Source organism: Dipodomys ordii, unplaced genomic scaffold, assembly GCF_000151885.1.
Source record: "Dipodomys ordii isolate 6190 unplaced genomic scaffold, Dord_2.0 Scaffold68, whole genome shotgun sequence".
Classification (NCBI taxonomy): Eukaryota; Metazoa; Chordata; class Mammalia; order Rodentia; family Heteromyidae; genus Dipodomys; species Dipodomys ordii.
The window spans coordinates 3,862,525-3,885,388 of record NW_012267284.1 but is presented as its reverse complement, the minus strand read 5'-3'; the positions used below and the strand labels follow the sequence as shown (position 1 = coordinate 3,885,388).

At 41.1% G+C, this 22,864-nt stretch overlaps 1 protein-coding gene across 1 annotated transcript in view; it reads right to left on the bottom strand.

Annotated features, from left to right (window-relative positions):
* Sdk1 (sidekick cell adhesion molecule 1) overlaps positions 1-22,864 on the bottom strand; it is a 485,625-nt gene that overhangs the window by 317,791 nt on the left and 144,970 nt on the right. The window contains exon 4 of the mRNA XM_013023384.1: positions 10,879-11,012. Within this exon, the coding sequence (XP_012878838.1) occupies positions 10,879-11,012 (134 nt within the window). The remainder of the gene's footprint in view (positions 1-10,878; positions 11,013-22,864) is intronic.

The window sequence follows — 22,864 nt, the reverse complement described above, 5'->3', positions numbered from 1 at the left end:
CTACAAAATGTGGGGAGGGCAGGAACTGACTTGTGCTAAGCGACTATTCCTGAAGACCATAAAAAGTCAGAGGACACCCATTGAATAATTTCCTGAGGTAACAAAGAATTGCAGGCAGAGTATCGCTAAGAATTCACTAATTAGAACACACACAAAGACCATCTCTTCAGATCAATTTCTGGCCCTTATTATTTCTGCTATAAATTCCACTTCTCTGCCTCAGAGGCCGTGTTCTTGGAAATGTGAGGGGTCTAGTACAACTCTGGCTCTGGCCACAGACTTCAGTACTGAGCATGCTTTCATCGGAACAGACACTATGCCTATTTTTCCTAAGGCTTGATTTAGTATTCTCATTGCATTGTAAAGATCTACAATTTTAATACCTGCTGTAATTGCCTTCCAGAAGAGCCAAAAGAGCATCGTTTCCAGTGATCAGTAATAAAACATTATGACTAAGTAGCAAAGGTAGAGATGAACGGTTATCAAAAGGTGACCACAGTCAGTCGGTGCGCACTACAGCAACAGCCAGATTAAGAAATTTCAACATGGTTTTAAAAATCAGTTACATTGTGCAGTATAAATCACCATACAAAGTAAAACTGTAAAGTGGGGGAAAATCAGAGTAGAGATATGGGTTTAAAGTCAACCAGGTAAGTCTGCAGCCATTACTTGATTGCTTTGGTTGATTTTCTCATCTATGAAGTGCCAATTATTTTTATTTTATGGGGACAGTTTTATGATGACAGACTCTGGAGCCAGAGTTGGTACCCAACAACTGATGTTTGGATAAAGAAAATGTAGTAATACACAGGAGGTGAAGTGTTACTAAGCATAAAGAGGAATGAAGTTATGTCATTTCCAGGAAAACAGATGGAATAGGAAAATAGATCATCACGTTAAGCATGATAAGCCAAGCTCAGAAAGACAAATTCGCTCTTATGCTGAATATAAACTTAAAAATATAATATAGCATGATTGTAAAAAGGTATCTTTTGGGGTGGTGGTGGGGGAGGGGAAGAGGAGAAAGAAGCAAGTGGAAGAGGAAAAAGAAGGGGGAAACAGGAGGATGAAAATTTAGACTATTTTATAAATATATATATGAAAATAACAAAATGGAATGTACCAAAAATGGTTCAAAAAGGAGAGAAGAGGTGGATGGATTAAGAAAGAGCAATACAGATTGGGTAAATTTAATCAAAGTACATTATATGCTTTGAACCAAATCTCGTCTTCCCATCTTTTCTTGTGAAATAGAAGTTAACATAAAATGCAAGCACAAATGCCATGGTTAAAGAGTTTGGTTCTACTCTGTGCCTTCTTTCAGAAAAGTGTATATATATATATATATATATATATATATATATATATACATATATATGTATATATATATATATTTCTGAAAGAGGAGATATGAAAAGACAATTTGGCCCTGCAAATCAGATAATCTGGATTTTGAAAAACATCAAAAATTCTGAAGGATATGAAACTGTCTAGGCATTACTTAATTAGCAGGTGCAGAATACTGAACCCATTTGTAAAAGGAAAAAATAATACTGAGAAGGTTTGAGTATAACTATTTAGCCCTCCAAATAACTAAAACCTGGACACTTGGAACTAATAACAGGATCATCATTTGTATTTGACTACTGAGAACATACAGTTCTGCCAAGAAAGCTCCACTTACCACTATAGCAACCAACTCTGTGGTCTCAGATCACCAAAAACCATTACTTTGTTTAAGACTTCAATGAACAAGATGTGTAATAGATATGCTAGAGCTTATAGAATGACTACAAGGAAAATTTAGTTTCCATTCCTCTGATTTGTGTCCTTGAAAACCTCTTCTCCTTCCTTATCAGCTCCATGGGGAAGGAAAGTGAAGGTGACTAAGATGGCCAGAGCTAGTAACTTGCATGAGCAAGTTACAAGGTTTGGTCCCTCTTCATACAGTATCAGTTTTGTAGTGTTATATGCATACATTATGAGACTACAATGAAATTATTTTTAGTCCCCTTGTCAACTACAGCCAGGCAAGTGGCTGCTGGCTCCGTTTGAGAAATTACACCCTAGAGTCAAGGGTAAATATTATTAGGGCTACTTCAAGTTCCAGCCTGAAAACTGCCACAATTAAAGGACTCCCACGCTTAAGTATTTGAGTATAATAATTTAAATTGGTACATTTAACAAGAGGGCAGGAGGGAAGGTAGCTTAGAGGAATTATTAAAGCTGAATTTTGTGGAGGAGTATGTAAAAAAAAATCTGATTAGGCAAATCACTGCTGGATGATAATCCATGCCCTTAAATAATCACAGCACAATTGGGAGGAGTAGATGAATACTTATGGTCTATTTGCTGAGTCCCAATGATCACTTCTGCTTGTTTACTGAATCCCCCTGGGTGCTTACCTCCCTCCCTGGGTGGGGCTCACTTTCTGTGCTAAATCCACATCAGTGTGGTTCTGATACCTGAGAGTCAGGAGTGTAATTGTGTCCATCCATCCTGTAAATCACATGGGACAGGCCCTCTCTTGCTTTATACCCTGTGTGATATGGAATGCATTATTGATGACAATAAAATAGCACTATGTTGCTGTAAATGGTCCTTTATGTTACGATGTTCCATCAGCAAGCACTGTCTCTGGTCTTTGGTCCCATAATACTACTAAGCCAGTGTCGTACCTTGTTCTCCCTGATGGGCATTGCCTGGCTCATGGAGGTGCTGGACTCATAGCAGCACAAACATGGCCATCACACTGGTGTCATCTAGACTGAATGCTTGTTGGGAGTTGTGTGGCCATCAAAACAGAAGCCTTCCTGCTTTCAAAAGCAGGAGCCTGGCTCCCAGAAGGTTCCAGTATGGCCAAGATCACAGATAACCTCTCCTGGAAGGGACTGGTTAGTGGACATCCCAGTCTTACCCAGGGCTTGCTTTCTCCTGGACTGTGTTCATTTGGACTCTTTGTAATACAATTCAAGAACACTCTGGCATCCAGGAAATGTGCTGTCCCCTTTCACAGGGAACACCTTGGCCTGAGCCCTCCACATGACTGGGTCACTGAGCTCAGTGCTCAGAGCCTCCATTGGGAAATGAAGTTGACTGCTGACTCCAGGCTACTGAGTCTAGGGAAGAAAAATCTACAAGAACCTAAGGAGGGGCTGGGCGCCAGTGGCTCATGCCTGTAATCCTAGCTACTCAGGAGGCTGAGATCTGAGGATCACGGTTCAAAGCCAGCCAGGACAGGAAAGTTCATGAGACTTTTATCTCTAATAAACCACTAGAAAAGCAGGAGTGGTATTATGGCTCAAGCAGCAAAGCGCTCATCTTGAGCTGAAGAGTTGAGGGATAGCCCTCCATGACTGACGGAGGAGGAGGAGGAGGAGGAGGAGGGGGAGGAGGAGGGGGAGGAGGAGGAGGAGGAGGAGGACCGAAGGAGAGCCTGGCCCTTAGCCCCTCTGTGCTCTTGGATAAGCACTGAGCAGTGTTCTTATCTATTATCACTGAATCTGCAGACAGCTTCCAACAGTTTTCACTCCTCCATTACCTGAAATAATTCGTAAAGCAATGTATCCTTCCCACATTTAAACTTGACATCTAAAATTTATCATCATACAATTGAAGAACTACAAATAATATCATTTCCAGTGTATCTTACTATTCTGATATATTTTAATAAAACTATTTCAGTACTCTTTTATATGTATTCAAAGGAATCTAAATATTTGATAGGGCTAGTCTAAAACTTTGATACATATCATCCCATAGTTAAAAAATACATGAACAAGCTCTAGTTCTCAATAGCAAGAATTTTTATGTCATGCTTTGGTTTTCCTTCTGGAACTTGAATTTCTATTCTCCTCCCAGAGAGTTCCATCCTAATTCATTATACTCAAAGTATTTTTTTTATTGATTTCCTCCATCATAGCCTCTGAAAATATATGTACATAAATTGAAATTTCACCCAGGGACCATATGGCTTTGGAAGAAAAAATATCTGTTCTTGCATTGAATTATTGTTATAATTATCATTGATACTCAATCAAAAAGTCCATCACAAATTTTGATAGTTTCTATATTTACAAACCTGGAAATTAGCTCACAATAAAATGGATGGTAATGTTTAATCCTAATTCTAACCCTTGCTTTTTTTTTTTTAATAGATCACTGAAAATTTTGCTTGTGAAAAACTCCAGAGGAGAATGGAAGGAATTTTGTTACAAAGGCCCTCTCCATTCTTTAAGCTCCTTCTGAGTTATAAACCAAAAGTGACACCTAATTTACAATTAAGACAGATGAGCCTATGTTCCAATAACAAATAAGCCTGGGATCTCAGGGCTCAGTACAAAAAGCTTTATTTCTTATTCCTATAGTCCAGGTCTGCTGGGACATTTTTGCCAAGTGCCAAGCCAGGTTTCTGGACTTCTCCAGCGCCTCGGTATATGGCCTCGTCACTGATAATCTCACAGAGAAGCCTGAGGAGGACAGACTGGCTTTTAGATGCCTGGGCTGACGCACCAGAGTTCACATACATGCCCCCTCAAATAAAAAACCTGGAAATGCCTTCCTGACCCCTGAAATCCTGGGGCCTCTATCCATCATAATTGGTAATCATTGAAAATATATGTAACAAAATGTCAGGTGAGAATTAGTCGGTTTTTGGTCACTGTGATTAAACAGCTGAAGCCATCAATTTACAGGGAAGAAAGGTTTTTTTGGGGGAAGGGGGCGCTCATAGTGTCAAAGGTTTTAGTCCACAGTTGCTGGATACTGTGGTTTGGGGTCTGTGGCAGCTCTACATATGAGGAGAAGACTTGTATACCTCATGGTGTCTAGGAAGCAAAGAAATCAATAGGAAAGGACTGGGGTCTCAAAAGCCTAACTAAAGGGCATGGCCCAATAATCTTACTTTTTACCCCTACCTGTCCCCCCTTCTAAAGGGTCCACCACATCCCAATGGCACCCTAGTCCAACAAACAAGCCTTCATAGGCTTTCGGAGACATTCCAGACCCAAATTATTGGTTCATAATGCCTTTGGGTACCACCTCTTTCTGTAGACAGTAAGAAGAGCTAAAACACCTGATTTACCAAATGATCTCCCAGTTGTAGTGTCTGTCACTGTCTCAGTTCTACTACTGACAATTAGGACTGTCCCTCTGTTCAGTGCCTGTACATTTATACTCTCAGATAGAGCCCATGTTAAATGTAGCCTGACTGACACCTGAATCTTGCTTCCAGTACATACAGAGAAGGGCAATTGTGAAAATAGCCACTTGGGGATTATAGGACAGATCTGCTTTTAGAAAGAGTGAAAGGAGGATCTCCTGAGAACTCCATTGCCTGAAGACTCCTTAGAAATCATGAAGCTATAGCTCAATGTGAAGACTGCTGCTTTGGGAGGACAGGAAGACCCCAAAGTTGTTCAAAAGTTGAGAAGGAAGGCTAGGACTAGAGCTTGGTGGTAGAGTGTTTGTCTAGCAGTGTGCAAAGATTTGAGTGTGATCTCCAGCACTATTGAAAGAAAACAAAACAAAATAAAAGGGTAAGTGGAGTTGGGCAAGATGGGGAGAAGGTAATATTGATCAAAATGTGTTGTACTCATTAAACTGACATATTGAATTGAAACTGCTTGAACATAGGGCTTGGGTGCTGTCCCTAGCTTTTTTATTCAAGAGTAGTGCTCTACCACTTTGGACCACAGCTCCACTTCCAGTTTTCTGGTGATTAATTGGAGATGAGTCTCATGGACTTTCCTGCCCAGGTTGGCTTTGAACCACAATCCTCTGATCTCAGCCTCCTGAGTGGCTAGGATTTTAGGCATGAGCCACCAGCACCTAGCATAACAATAATTTTAAAAAAGTATCTTTAAAAGGAAGTTGAAAAAAAATTAAAAATAGCAATTTTAGGTTTAACCTAATTTTGTAAGAGTCTCGCAGGGAAAAGACTTTGTAGGGTAAGAAGAACTGGAATATAAGCAAGGCTGCAGGAATGTTTTAGCTGAATTGTGTATGTGCACACACACACACACACACACACACACGTGTGTGTGTGTGTGTGTGTTTATGTATGTGATTATGCCCTCATCTTTTAAATCACTTGGGGTCTTTTTGTTGCTGCTGAAGTCTCATCAAGACTCACCAACTGACTTCTTTTTTTTTTTTGGCATTCTATTCTATTGGACTGGAAATATTCTATATCTTGATCTGGATGGTAATTACACAGATACATAAAAATTCATTTGACTTCTTATTTTATCCTCATTCACCAAGCCTTACATGTATTCCTTGGGATTCAGAAATAAAACATTAGAACTATATGTTTTTAACTGAAAACATAAGGACTACTGCTATTCAGGTCTTACTTAGTAGGGTCACCCCTGAGTGCTACTCTGTATGTTTGCTAGTCATCCCAAATGACAAAGTCCCCTTTGCAAAGATGTATGTCCTGAAATGTCTGCCTGCTTTTAGTAGTTTCCAACAGGCTACAGCTCTACCCTTGCCAGGAGAGGCAAGTCTATGGATCTGTGTATTTAGTGTCAACTAAACCATTTCTCACCGAGTCGTTAAGTGGACACAAGAGAAATCCTGGGAAGAGACCACAGGTTTGAATTACTTGTGAAGTCACTGGTGTGGCTGAATGAGGACAAGGGCAGTACTGACCCTGGTGCTGTCAGCATGTGCCACATCAAGGGAAACACAGTTCTTGGTAACCATACCCTAAGCATTTGGCCAAAAAACAAATCATCACCAGGAAGACCAAGTGAATCCGAATTTCAACTAAGAAAACATGTATTCACGTTGTTCAAGAAGACATCAGCTAGAGATAGAAGAAACTTTCATGATGAGCAAATACTCCAATCCCCTGACCTCTCATTTCCACTTTTGTGTTTGTAGCATATGAGCGTTCTCCCATGAGGGCTCACCTGCTATGCTGGACTTATGTCCCAATGGGTAGTCCATAACAAGAGATTTAGAGTCCTGAGCCAGAATGTGATTCTGCTCATCAGCAGTTCCAGAACTGGGGCCAGGACTTGCCTGTGCTTCGTTATAGACCCGCTTAGCAGGTTCAGTGCATGGCTGAGTGATTAAACTCTTGACTTCATTACAGAACACACTTCCTACTCCGGTTGCTGCAAATCCTGGGAGTAGAGTTGGAGACAACCTACCTACCTGCAGTTGTATTCCACCTTGCTCACCTATCCCCAGCCCGGTTTTGCATCAGGCTATTTTACATTGTTGCCATTAAACAGGAATCAAATCTATGTCACAGGTCATTTGGGCTCATGCCCACCCCTCTGCATTCTGTCCATGGCAAAGGCAGAAGGAAAATAGGAGTGCATTTCATCTGGGCATACAACAGCCATGTTTTACAGGGCAGTTCTCTAGGATGACTGCGCAAAGCCATTATTCTCTGGAATCTACTTGCAGCTACTAACCACATATGAGGTCTGCAGTTAAATTAGCATTATAGAGGACAAAAGAATGTTAAGTGGTCTTCAGAATTAAAAGCAAGGTTTGTCAGCCTGCTTGGAGGATCAGTCGAAATGATAGCCTATCTGCAAATGTTGTTTGAAGAGGAGACATTAAAATGAAAGAGGTGAGAACCACAGGAAGCAGGGAGGCAGTCATTTCTTTTTTAATCTAAGCTTTATCCCTGGTAGAGAATCTCATTACACTGGACGTTTTGAATATTGGGTCAGAACTGATGATGAGTCTCAGGTATGTACGATGGCATTTAAACAACGATTGATTAATCACTGTACAGAATTCTTCTCCTAAATATAGGCTTTATTAAAAAAAAAAGAAGAAACTTCCATTCACATATTAATTCAGTTCAGAAGATCTGATCCACAAAAGTTAACTTGAGGCCAAAGCTTTAAAAGAAGATCTGGAAACAGGATGGCAGATTTATAAAGCTTGCCTTGCTTTGACCTCAGAATGGTAATATCTACTTTCAGGAGAGTTCAGCCTGTTCTTTTTCTGGTGTGCACATGAGCCAGCTATGAAAAATCCATGCAGGATGCATCAGGGTCCCACCTGTGTCCTTAACAGCTGCTGGTTTTATTCAGTGAACTTCAAAGTAAGTGGGCCTTTGTGAGGCTTTGGCCTTTGCTGGGAGTGGAGATGGATAGAGAACTCAGACTCTTTGCCTTCCGTGTGGGGTAACAGGCTGGTTGTGGTGCATTGCCTTCCTCCCCATTCATAATGTCACCACACCATCCACTAAACCCACACAAAGCAGCAGGAGATGGAATGGAATTGCTTCCTACTTGTAACGCTCAAGCTTTTAAAACTTTATTTTTAGCCAGATCATCTTCATCCTTTGCCTCCCGTTAAGCTTTACTCAGAAACAAAATATCCATCAGCTACTGGAAATGCTAAGAGTTGATCTTCCCCTTTGTTGGAGTGATAGCAAATCACTGCTTTAGATGCTGAGGAAAGCTAGTCCCAACCCCACCCACCCTGACGCCAGCTGTGCTCAGAGGAGAAGGAGAGATAGGACCAATGATGCTCCACTTCTAAAGTAATGACAGTGCTAACCTAACACCCTGCGCACAGTCAGGACACAAAGATTTTCCCACTTGATTATCTGGACACCAAGGGAAAATTTAACTTCTTTAAAATGTAATTGGCTGCAATATCTTTTGATTCTTCAGAAATGCTGGGTGGCAAGTGTATAAGAAACTTTCATCAATCTTGTTTGATGGTTTCACAAAAAGTCTACCTCAGAGATGGAGACACACTATGTCCTGCCACAGTGTGATGGGTGTTAGAAATAAGTCCATAATGAATACACAGAAGCAGGGGGCCTCAGGGACCTCACTTGCCAGCTGACTGTGGCTCCCCATTTCCATATAGTTCCGGGGTTTCTGCGGATATACTGCAACTTCTGATCATTAGAGATTTTCAAAACAGAACTTTCAGTTGAGGAAACGCATAATTGGTACCATTTAACATTTAGCTAAATCCACTGTGACACAGGAAAGTTCTCTAAAATTTAAAATAAAATAAGGCCATTTCCGCAGCCTCCTTCTTTCTTACCTAGTTCTTACTCTTAGTAAAAAGCAAAGAATACAGACAGGAATGAAATGCAAGCTTTCTCCTAAGATGTAAAGAGAGTCATGTCATCAACCTTATTGCATCTCACTTTTTACATACCTACCTGGTGCTGATGAAATGAGGAAAATGTACAAGGAACAGGATACAAGTCAGTTAGTTAGGTGTGGGTTCTAGCATATGTTTGACTGTGTAAAACTGAAAAATGATCTGCTTATTCCAATTATCTAATGCTTCCCTGATATGTTGATAAAGCACTTTGCAAATTCACTGTATGAGATTTATTTTCTGCTGGAGATCAGAGTAGCCATAAGAGACCACTATGTACCAGCTATTTAACAGCTTTGCAGTGTCAGGACTGTGGGAACCAGAACTTTTGTGGAACTAATTTCCCCCTCTTCTAACAGACCAGTGCCATTTCCTTGTTTCTGACCCAGAATTGTACCATCTTGAATGTTATTATCCTATTTATATCATAATCGAGTGCTAAATCAGATTTGCAAAACAGAATAAATGGCTCTAGTTGTAAAACTTGGAAATCATTCCAAATAATCACAATCCCCTTGATAATACAATTTCTGTCCTTTGTGATCACTGTTGAAAACATCTTAATGAATCATATTCATTTCTCCTCTGATGGTCTTTAAATAGCCACGCAAGATGCACTGAATCCTGTGCTCCTCCAACCCCCATGCATGGGCACAATTCTCCAGGGTGTTAAGAATTAGGTCCAAGCCTAAAGCTGGCCCATGTCTAATTCCTTGGAAGTAAGGTAGTAGGATCACAGCACAGTCATGACCATCACTTGCTGGGATGTGGTGGGGTGTGAGGATGCACTCAGTTAATCCACACACCCAGCACCCAGCATTTGCTACAAACAAGTTCCTTCTAAATTCTTCTGGGCTAAAGCAGTTGGCCTGAAGGAACACATGGGACTAAGGCTGCCACCCTGTTTCTGGTTTTTCCAGACAGCCCAGTGGGGAAAGCCATCCTTCAAGGTGCTTTTCAAGAAGATGAAATCCATTGCTACACAGACAAATCAATACAATTCACTCTAGTATGGCGTGACCACATTGTGAAATTCACCATCCACCATGACAACTTCCCAACTCTATTTTCTCAACAGAATTTCATATGAGAAGGTGTCATGCTGCCAACAATGGATAATATGCCCTCTGACATGCACCTTCGGATCTAGTGTTGTTCAGGATTTTGGCTTTTCTGTTACTTTTCCCTTCTCTAATTAACTTTTACTTAAAGAATTTCAAAGAATTTCTGGACATTTAATGATTCCCTCAACCTAAAATGACTATATAGAACTGCTTTGTGGTATACACTCTTCACGGTGCAGACTTTTAGCTAAATCAAGTAGCAAAAATAATTATGCTTAGATACTGCTAGGGTCAACTCAACTGCATATACATACATAAGTATATGTGTGTATATCTATACGTGAATGCCCACACAGAGCATCTTATTCATGTTATTGTTGGAATAAAAGAATGTAATCTGTGCCTAACTTAATCTCAAATAAAAGTCATGGCTATAAGTCATGGAGCCAAACAATTTTTGCTGTTAAAAATACACATTAATAGAGTACAAAAGCAAAAAATTTAAAAGCAAATAAGACACATGTTCTGCAAACCATTTATAAGGAAGTTTGGGCCCTGAAGGCCTATAAACTATAGATGTGGATTCCATATTAAACCATAGCTTGGATATAAGCCAAAGGAAGAAAAATTGTTGCAAGGTGCCCCTCTTCCCCTACCCCAATCCCCTAAGACAATGGTTATTATTAGAGCACGATTTTGGAATCTTGGAACTCACTTGCTATGTTCAAATGAATGAATGGGCTGGTCTTGTTTTCTCCATTCCTCTCGTTGACGGCCTGCACATAGTATGCCCCAGCATCACTGTCTGTTGTGGCAAGGATCACCAGCTGATTCTCCAGAGTGATGGCTCTGTTTCAGGGAAGCAAACACAAAGTCAAAGCCATCCCAGGAACTTCTCACTTGTAAGACAGAACTAATTTATTAAGGCAACTATACAACAATGGCTAGAGTTCTATAATCATATGAATGAACAACAAATACACACAAGCAGACTTCAGGCCCTGCTTTCTCTGTACATCAGCACCCTGTGGATAGAAGGGTATGAGCATTCCAGGTGCTCCACCCTTGAACCAACCTTGGACTGTGTGGAAGATGTTTCTGAACATATAGAGATGGCTACCACTTGAGGTCCCACTTGGAGGTCCCTCTGAGAATTCAAATGAAGGCCCCTTAAAAGAACTTTTAGAGGAGCTGCCTCTTCTTTCAGGCAAGGCTATGTGATCATGCAGTGATCTCAAACCTTCCAAGGAGACTAAAACCCGGACCCAGAGCAAATGGGTCTGTTGCAATTCTTTCTACTTCAGGCAGAGCCTCCATCCATGTCTTTACTCTGGTGGGAAGAAGAGGACACAGTGCTGACTCCTTCACCCCCAACTCTCCCATCCTCACCAATTCCATCCTCAGCTGTGCTCTCTCCATACCCTAGGAGTACAAACCAACCTGTTAGCCAATTGGTCATGACCAAGTCTTTCTCCAGTGTGCTGGTTCCAGCAGGGAAAGGACCTGAGACTCATTCTAGCTACCCCTTCTGTGAACCACAGCTGTCTGCCAAGCTTATACCCTCCCACCTTGAGATGGCAGGCTCCCAATGGCACCACAGAAAGACTCACCCTGCTACTTACTTACAAATAAGAAAGCCAATAAAGACATGGTGGGCACCAATCTAAGCCACCTTTCACTGACAGGGGCCCCTGCATGTCCTTTGCCCCTTTGTGGTTCTTTGACTAGTTAAACAGGTGAGGGAGATGTAGAACTTCTCAAAAGTAAAAATGCATCTTTGACTAAACCAGTTTTCTGGCTGGTGAACTGGGCACTGAGAATGTCCAACTGCACTTTCTGAGCACCAAGGCAACATTTAACTTGGGGTCCTGGCTCCCAAACCCAAGAGTAACAGAGTACATCTGCTTTTGTTTGTCTCTGATCCTACATAGAGCCTTTCCAGAGTCAGTTGTGCAAACTGCGTGGTTGCTCATGAGGCACTCAATATGCCAACCACCTATTCCTTCCTCTTACTTTTGGAGAGCTTTTTCAAAAACTCTTGGTTTCTATACATCATTATCTTAAGGAGTGACTTTCTCACAGTTCCCACAGGACATATTCCATTTTAGGTCTCTATGGCTAGCTTATTTCATGTCTCATTTAAAGAAATTTTCCTAGCAGGAAGTTTTCAATTTTCACCCCCATAAAATTATTTCAAAAAGAGATTTACTATACTTATTTATAGTTTCTTTATAGGTTCTTTTATAGAACCATAGAAATGGTTCCATTTTAATTTTAGTATATGTTATATTGGCACCTACATATGAATATTTACTACACACAAAGCTAAACATTTAATAGGATAACTTAAAAATGAAATATTTAACCTTTTACTATAACATCTGATTTGTATCATAGTAATTTCAAATAGCCTAATATTTCTCAAAATTAACCTTTTAAAATGCCCATTGATTCTTTACATAGCTCCAAGGGCATTGAAAATTAGAAAATACATAAAAAATTAACATTAAATTTTATATCTATGAGGGTTTTTATTTTTAAGCTTTTGTTTCTTTTTAATTTCTGTACATCTTTAAGACAAAATTCATGAAGAAAATATATCTGTTGCTAAGACATCCCCCAACTGGTAAATATTTGGAGGATATTAGTTAACTGAGAATCAAGTTATCTAAAAACTATTTTTTCCATCAAAATCTTTCTGACTGCATCTACTCTTTGAAAGGTAAAAATACAAGATACTTTCTTTAGAATTCTGCACTAAATTTTTCCCTACTATTTTTCTAATAAAGGAGTATTAATTTCTTATCAGACAAGCAATGTTCAAAAGGAATACCAAGAGCATGCTAAGTAATTATGACACCATAAGAGGAACTATTTGGGTATATTGTAACTTAAGGCCAGAGAATTCATTAAAACTTATATTGACTCTGGAAGTAAATAATAATAATGTTCACCCAGAGATTTTCATTTAACTTTATTAAATATATATGTCTCTGTGTGTGTGTTTGTATCCTTAGTCTTTATCATAATTTTATTTTAAAAATTAAGCTTTAAACTCCTAACTTCTAATATTCCATGGATCAGTCATAAAATAGAGGAAAAACCTTAGCCTACTGTGGATGAGTTGAACTGCAACTCAGGAAGCTTGTGGCCAGAGTCACAAAGTACCCGTAAGAGTAAGAGGTTACTCTGAACATAGGAAGTTTCCCAAGAGAGAAACAAATCTGTTCCTCAACAGCTGAGATTCACTGACAAAGAAAGCAGTGCAGTTTAGTAAATGATGGTTTTTGGTAGAAATTTTCTAGGGGCTTCTGGTCATTCTCTTGATTCTAACACATTAAAAACTACAGAATATTTAAATCTTAAGTACCACAATTTAGTTGTAAGCTCAAGGCAGACACCTTTGGAATTGGTAACCTGGCCTTGAGTATATAATTACTAGAACTAACATAGCTTCCAAGTAGTTGTGATTCTGGATGAGACTCTGGATAGCAGATAAGTGCAATAGCATTGGCAGTAGAGGGACATGCATAGTGAGGAGGAGAACGCTGCTGCTGTCCATTGGTTCTCAGTGGAGAAAGAACACTAACAGTAAATGAGGGCCAAGGAGTGGCTCAGTGGTAGAGCTCTTTGTCAGCATATGTGAAGCCTTAGGTCCCACGTGCTATCCCCAGCAAAACACACACACACACACACACACACACACACACACACACACACACACACACACACACACACACACACGGAGTGAGGGAAACACTTGAGAAACATGTTCCTAGGAAATTACAGACAATGGAAGTGATAAGTTGTGCTAACCAACAGAATAAATGAGTTCTCCTCAAGATAGGTCACAGTAAGTTCTGGGTAAGACACTGCAGTGTATTGTCATAATATATAGCTGGATCCCAGGAGAAAGATGCCATTGAATCTGAGAGCTGTGGCTCCTCAGTGAAGGACACACAGAACATCTTAAAGAGGGAGGACACTGGACACTGGGAAGCCCCATCAGCTCCTTGCCACAGTCATTGATGCCTTGCAAAACATTTCCATGTGGTCTATGCAGGGATCTTTGTCTATGGCAGTGTTAAGTTACTTTACTGTTATAATGGCAAGAATAAAGAAAAAATACAATAAAATTGATAAATTTGCCTCTGTTCAATTCTATATTATCACTTCTTAATTGCAGAGATAGCTAGGGGCAATTGTAGGGTGAAATTCTAAAATGGCAACTTCCATAAAATCTTTTGGGTTTGAAACTGTTCAGATAAAAGGCCTTGGTTTATCCACAATGGTCCTCAACTTTCAAGCACAAACCTGATAAATAATATGCAACTTCTAGTTTTATTAAAGGCAGGAATAAAGAAAATATCAAGGTATTCATAATCAGATTTTTCTTTGAGTATTTCTTTATGAACACACCCAAGGAAGGAGAGAGTAAATTTAGCCATTGAATAAGTATTTGTGGAGAGCCATACAGACACAGTCCAGAAAAGGCACATTGGGAAATATAGTGATCTGAACCCAGGAGGTATCTCCCAGGAAGAACAGATCCAAAGGTATGAAGAGATAAATGGCAGCTGTGTGAAGTTGTGCATGTGTGTGAAGCTTGTCTGTACATTTTGTAGAATTTAGAGCAAGACACCAGCCAAAGAGGCAGCCAACCTACTACAAAGCATGCAGGTGTGATACACTATCTTCCTAGGGACAGCTGTGCCAAATGTGAACCCTGAAGGTATATCAAGCAGGGCAGCCAGAGCAGTTCTCTAACCTGGAAGACAGCAATGGTTCAAGAGGGAGGTGACTGCCTCTGCAGGTGACATGTGAGGAAAAGTCATCTTTATTTCTATTGATCCACCTGACCGTGGAAGCATACCTAACTCTCCTGAACTTGGGCCTAACCTGAGGCATCCCTCCCTGCACACAGGAGCAGGGGCACTGCCTAAGTATCTTACAGTGGTGGACCGCACCTGGCCACATCTCTCCCCCCACCCGCACCCACTGCTGCACTCAGGTGTACATGGCTGGTTGCTAATTCAGGCAGAAAAAAGACCTGAGCTCAGGATTGTTTGTCTTCTCTAAGACTATCATCCTGAGATGCCTGGTAACCAGTGCAGAATATAGCCTGCCTTATGTTAAAATCTAACATAACAGAAAAGACACTTCCTTTTCCTATCAGAAGAAGATGATTACAGTTGACCGGAAGTTATACTATAAAACAGCCAAGACTGAGTTATTCCAATAATGCTCTGTTAACAGAGGCCATCAAAGTGAGCACACAGTATGCCCTGGATGGAACAATGGAATAGAATTCAGATTTGGCCCTAATTTCGTACTCTCCAGTTTGTCTGTAAAGGGGATACAACAATACTGACATTAAAACAGCCTTTCTAAAGCCAAGTCAGATAAGGGTGGATGAAGCTGCTCCCAGCTCTGCCCTTGGCATTGGCCAAGACTCACTGTGGTTCATCAGGTGTGGAGAATATGAACAGCAAATGACAAAGCTGCAAGTGTTACCAGCTGGCCAACTTGGGAATAACCTACTAAATGTTGTCCAGAATTTGAGTTAACAGACTTCTGTATCAACACAGCTAGGCCTTGGATTATTATTGAATGACCAAAGGCTCTAAAGACAACCTGAAACACAGCCACTTGCTGAGGAGCCAAAACACAAAGACCTGGTGCAGAGGCCTGGCACCAGCTTTCCAGGACTTGTGTTCCTGGGTCATATGCGGGGCCTACCCAGCATGTCCAGGAGGAGGTTGGAGAAAAAAGGAGGAACTAACAAGCTCACTGTGGATGTAACTGGAGAAGGATTATTTCATCAGGTATTTGGCCCAGAACAAATGTATAGGTCCACTTGTATTTATCCAGGCTTTTTACTTCATTACAACTAATTGTTCTAGCACAGGGCATAAATAAATAGCCATGCCCAGTTTCTGCTGGGGTCCTCTATGAGAGGAGGGCAGATGAAAGAGAAGTAGATACAACTAAGCACTAAGCATCAAAATTCCCAGCCAAGATTTTTTTCTGCTTAGAAAAAAGTTAAAGAAGAAAAAAAATAAGACTTAATAAAAATATGTGTGGAATACATGTCTTTAGGTCTGTTAGGTCCTTAAACAATGCAGCTTATACAGAGTGTGAAATTCACTCACACTAGGAACTACTAAAAAGATGACAGATTTCCAAATAGGAGAAAGGCATCAAAGAGAACCTCTCTGGATGGAGACTGCTCTTGACTGCCCCTTCTCTGAAATACTCTGAGAGCTGTGGACAAAGTGGAAATGAGTTCATTTTTAAACACTGATAGAATAAAAACAGTAAATAATCTAGTTCAAAGTAAAATGACGATGGCCATGGCTAAGTAAGCCATTTTCCACCACACTAACAGAACTCTACCTGCTTATTCACTGGGAACCAATGGCTCATGCCTCTAATCCTAGCAACTCAGGAAGCTGAGATTTGAGGATCTTAGCTCGAAGTCAGTCTAGGCAGGAAATTCCATGACACTCTTAACTGCAATTAAGCACACCAAAAAGCTGGACGTAGAGTTGTGGCTAAAGTGGTAGAGCACTACCCTTGAGTGCAAAAAAGCTAAGAGACTGATCCCAGGTCCTGATTTCAAGCTTCAGTACTGGTATGTGCATGCATGAGCGCGCGCGCGCGCGCGCACACACACACACACACACACACACACACACACACACACACACACAAGGATGGCTGCCAACCAGTAGATGGGAGAGTTCAGTGTAGGACCTCATGGCCATTCACACCTGCAGCTTTGGCAAGGGAGCTCTTGGCACCATGACATTGTGGGCCCAGGCGAGACAGCCAGAGGCTGGCAAGTCACACTTCCAGCCAGTTCCTCTCTATATCTTCTTTTCTTCTGAACAAGGTGTAATAGAGTCTTTCTTCCTATACAGATAAAGGAGTTGGGGCCAAGAGAGCACTTGACTTGAGCTCCATGGGATTCTATCTGCATGGGATTATGGTCACGCAGTGGGATCAAGCGCCAGGAGCAGCCACTCTGAAAGAGCCTGCTCTTCTCTAAAAGCAAATCATCGCAGAGGACTACTCAGAAGGGATGAGCAGAGAAAATTGCCTTTTTAATGCTCTCCACCTTTCACGTCTGTCTTGGCATTGCGACTCCTCTTTGAAGGAGCATAATTATTGCCATGCATTCACTCTTTTGTTAAACTCCTTTTGATTACTAAGTGACAGAGCTGTGCCCACGGAGATGGGAGCACCTGGATGGCCGAGGCTGACTCACATCTCAAGTGTGACAGCCCTCACTGTTTATCCTTGACAAGGAGGGTGTCCCCAACTGCAGCAGCATGTGTCACGTGCCACACACAGCTCTGTCCACAATGAAGATACAAACAAATGGAGAAGCGAGTCCAATTTTCTTCTGGCAGTTTTTCCTTTCTGGGAGCTGCTGTAATAGATGTGCATGTGTGTGCCTCAGTGCCTGGTGAGCCCTTTGCTGTGCCATGCCATCTGCTAGGCCACTGTTCTCAAGGATGAGGATGCACCCTGGTAAAGGTGCACAGGGAAACAGGGAATTATCTGCAAAGTGCAAATTAATTTAGAAACAAGGATGAGAGCTTTTCCCTAAACTCAAATTTCAGGAAGGTTCTCCATATCCCTGGCTAAATGTGAAGTTAACTTATCTTCAACTGAGAAAGGGGGTGTCCCTGCCACAGGCTGGGCTGGGACAAGAAGGCCCTGAACTGGGCTATCCTTGAGATGACTCCCAGGATCTGTTTGCTGGTATAGATGAACACTGGTCAGAGCTAGAGACAGACCTTGGAATTCCTCTCAGGATTCTATGGCTGAAACCCACCTACTTTGGGCCTCTCTTCTGGAAGTCTGACCCTCCAGCTACTCATGTTCTTCTACGTCCAGGGTGTCACTTCAGCTTCTCAGAAAGAACCTTTTCAAGCTCCCTTTAACTCCCTTTTCAGCATGCCTCTTCTGAAATACCCTGCTACAGTATTGAATAGGACCAGGCTTTTTCAGTACTTTCTAAGGGCCTGGCAGGTTGCTGAGTGCTCTGCTAATACTTGGCCATCCTCACAGCATCCCTCAAGACTCAAATTCCCTCAAAGCAGCCAATGGCTGACATCCAAGATTTGGATGCAGAGACACCTGCACAGGAGCCCCTCCTAGGCCAGTCATGGCCATAGGACTTGGTGATACTTGGCAAGCTGTTTGGCCGATGGCATGACTCCAAGGTCTCTGTCTTCCAAATGGAAATACCCACCTTCGTGTAGGAATGCGAACTACCTGATACAATATGAAAAGTGATTTTCACAATATCCAGCATGCAGCTATAGAGTTCATCTCCATGTTGTACACAGGAAGCTGAGATTTAGCAGGAAAGAACTCCCCCCACCCCTGAAAAAGTAAGGAATGCTCTGCCTCACTTACCCAGTGCCTACCTGACCCAGGTGTATCCTCCTTCCTGGCCTCTGTCCTTAGGAACAGTCACTGTGCAAATATTTGTCCTAGTTCCCTAGCATCCTGGGGACCGCATCCCCTTCTCCAGGGCTCACCCCTAACTCCCAAGGCCTCAGCCAGTGCCTGGCATGTGGCACTGATGGAGAGGAAACTGGCAGTAACATGAGGTGTGGAAGCTGTGCTAGTGAACTAAGGAATGCCTAGATATGCCATGTGCCAGGAGGACACCTGCACCCCATTTAGCAGCCTCAGCAGGGAGGCTGGGCCCTTCTAGTTGTATGTGCTGGAAGTAAGGGACTCCCTTTCCTAACCCACAGGACCCCAACTCAGACCTTGTTTCTGCTGTTAAGCGATCTTCCCTACTAGGTAATGCCATCAGCCTTGGTTTCAGACACTTGAGAGTAACAGCAGCAGTTTCCTTTGATGGAAGGTACATTCTTCTTCAAGAGCTACGGATTTGGAGTTTCCAAGGAAACATTTTATAAAACCCTTTGTTTTGAACATTTAGGAAGTATCTAAAATGAGAAAGCAAGCAGGCGACTTTGGCTTTGCTGTGTGAGTGGTAATAGTCTCCAAATACAGATATAGCTAATTTAAAGAGGTCCTGCTTGAGAAAGTCCAGATATACTGAGCACATTAGGTGCTGACATACTGAGAGAAGCAGGCAGCAAGGGTATGGGAAAGAGGGCTCCCAGTACTGAACACCTCTAGAAAATGGATACAAAGAGATAAAAGGATGTAGCTGCTTTCCCCAAGGTCTCCATTTCCTACCATGGCTGATGGTTCTGCAGTTCATTGCCATGACAAACGCGACTCAGGGACCTAATCTGTAAGTACCGCCATTTTGTCTTCCTGGAGAGCTGAGCCATGCCGTCCCTTGTGTTGTGATGTATCTGTTCTAAGTCCCTGGTCACATTTCTCAACCTGTGGTTTGGGTGGCTCATCAGCAGTAGTTACCAAGCCACACTGAACAAAAATGACTAAAATTAATCAAGCATAAATTGTGAATGGAATTTTTTTAAAAACCCACACATGTCTTTCCATTCACTTACTCATCTAACAAAGAAGCATGGGGTTCCTTCCTGGCCAGCAGAGAGGCACCTGCTGGCTATCAGAATGGCAGGTTACTATGGTCCAGTGAGGACCAGTGGTTAAAGGTGCTGAATCCGACCCTTGGTACCCATCTGTGGTCTTTAGTTGCCATTTCTGGTAAACAAGAACTGATGCCTCTGGAGAAGTGATCAGCTGTGAGTCTGGGAAGGGAAAGGCACCAGGTGAGCCTGGAACAGCTCCCAGGGGCCACACGCTGAGCAAGTCATGACTAGATTAAGTCACATAAGCTTGGAGATCAACCATAAAAAGGCTCCTCTTACCCCAAAAGGAGACATCCTGAGCACTAATGTGAAGGTATATAAGTCAGAAGGGAAGAAAGAAAACTTTTCCATCTGCAGACAACTAACGCACATGGAAAAACACCAAGTAATCAGAAAAACATTGATGGTAACAACTCATAAAACCAATGAGTAAGCCCAGCAAGAGTTTCGAGATGCACCGAAGTTTTTCTATTTCTTTTGTTTTAAAGTAATATATATCACAAATTTATTTTTAATGTCAAATAAATTTGTATTTTACAATGTGCATGCTTTGATATATTTATACATCATGGGATGGTTAAACCAAACTAATTAAAATCAACATTATCTTACATATTTACATGAGAATGCTTAAAATCTACTATATTAGCAATTTCAAGTCACAATGATGTGCCACAGAAATCTTGAACATTCCTTCTAACTGAATTTTATGTCCTTTGACCACCAACTCCCAATCCTACCACTCCCATTTCAACTTCTACATAACTGCAACACACATGAAAACCACAATTAAAACACATAAAAATGTTGAGGAGGGATTTGGAGTTCTAATGAAGAAACATACCAACTTCATGGATTAGAACATTCAATAAAGCAGAGGTTACAAATTTTCTCCAAACAGGTCTATAGATTTAAGTAATTCCTATAAAAAACCTCAGCAAAATTTTGTTGTTATATAGAGAAGACTGTCCTAAAATTTAATATGGAAAGTCAAAGGAATCAAAATAGCTAAAATTATTTTGGAGGAAAAAGGAAAAAAAAGCAGAGAAATTGTTTCAACAAATCTTAAGATGTATTATGTAGCTACAGTAATTAAGATGGTGTGGTCTTGGCAGACAGAAAGACAAACACTCAATGGATAAACTAGAGAACCCAGAAACCACTCAGTAAAGAACTTTTTTTTTTTTGGTTAGGTATAGAACTTGAACTCAGGGCCTGAGTACTTTCCTTAAGCTTTTTTGCTCAAGGTTAGTGCTCTACTACTTTGACCCACAGCTCTACTTCTGATTTTTAGGTGGCTAATTGGAGATAAGGGTCTTACAGACTTTCCTGCCTTGTCTGGCTTTGAACTATAATTCTTAAGCTCAGCATCCTGAGTAGCTAGGATTACAGCCATGAATCACTGGCACCTGGCACAAGTGATTTTTAATAAAAGTTCAAAAACAAGTCATTGGGAAAAGGAATGTTCAACAGAAGCACATAAGAAATTGGATATCCACAGGGAAAGACAATTAACCTCAGCCTCACAGCCATATGCCTCACAAAAGGAAATTCACAATTTATATGTGAAATGGGAAACTGTAACATTTTAAAAGATGAGAGAATTTCTGTACGACCTGAGGTTTAATGCAAAGTTCTTAGACATGATACCAAAAGCATGATTTATAAGTAAAAACCAAATCAGCAAATTAGATTTAATTTCTTATTTTTCCAGTGAAAGATCCATAGGAAGAAGAAAAGACAAATACAGACTGGAAGAAAGTATCTGCAAAATGCAATTTGTATATACAAAATATATATTTTTATATATGCAAAATACAATTTATATATATATATATTATAGAATATAAAGAACTCTCAAAAGTTAATACAGAAACATTCCACTTGGAAAGTGTAAAAAGGACAAAAAGAAGGATTTCACCAAATATGCAAATGAGCCCATGAAAAGATGCTCAGGACCAGTAGTCATTAAAACCTGAGGGAATTTTACTACACAGCTATTAAAGCAACTAAAAAAAGAGTAATGCAGTTGGACACTGGTGGCTCACACCTGTAATCCTAGTTACTCAGGAGGCTGAACTTTAAGGATTGTGCTCTGAAGCCTTTGGGTGAACCAAAGTTCACTTGATACTGCGTCAGTTGAGCTAACAAGTCAAGCAAGTACAAGACCCCAAGTTCAATTCCTATTATGAGGAAATATATGTGTGTGTGTGTGTGTGTGTGTGTGTGTGTATGTACATGTACACAAATATACATCATACCTATATGCATGAACTGTAAATTCAGATCTTCATAGGCTGCTGTGAAAGGAAACAGCATAGCCACTCTGGAAAACAGCCTAGCTTCTTAAGAAGCTAAATGTATATTTATCATTTGACCCAGCATTGCCCAGTTCTCCTTGAGATTTATTCCAGAGAGATAAAAATATTTATCTACACAAACACCCATACAAAAATGTTCATAGCAGCTTCATATGTAATAGCCAAAATCCAGGAAAAAGCACACACACAAAATCCAGGAAAAAGCACACAGGCACATTGGAGAGTATCACATAGCAGAGCCAAGGAACAGATTATACATAGAACACAACCCAACACATGTGCCTGTGTGCAAGTACATGCTCAGATCCATACACAAGGCTTAAACAGGCCCAAAGGGCACCAGGGTGACTAAAAATCGAGCCACACTCAAAGGTCACATACACAGTGCTCTCAAAATGACAAAATTGTAGGTTAGAACAGCCTAGTGGTTGTCAGGCTGCGTGACAGGAGGAGGGAGGTCTGACCAGAACCGGCCTTGTGGCTTCATTGTTGTGATTATACACATCCACATATGCTGGAAAATGACCTAGAGCCACAAATGTTGCTCCAGGTCAATCTCCTGGTTCTGGTAGTGGACCACAGTCATGTACAATACAACCACTGGGTCAAGGGCACTTGGGACCCTTCTGGTCAGATTTTGTAACACTCTATGATGTTGAGTAATTATTTTGAAATAAAAAGCTAAAAGAGCCGGGCGCCAGTGGCTCACGCCTGTAATCCTAGCTACTCAGGGGGCTGAGCTCTGAGGATCGCAGTTCAAAGCCAGCCCGGGCAGGAAAGATGTGAGACTCCTATCTCCAATAAACCACTAGAAAACCGGAAGTAA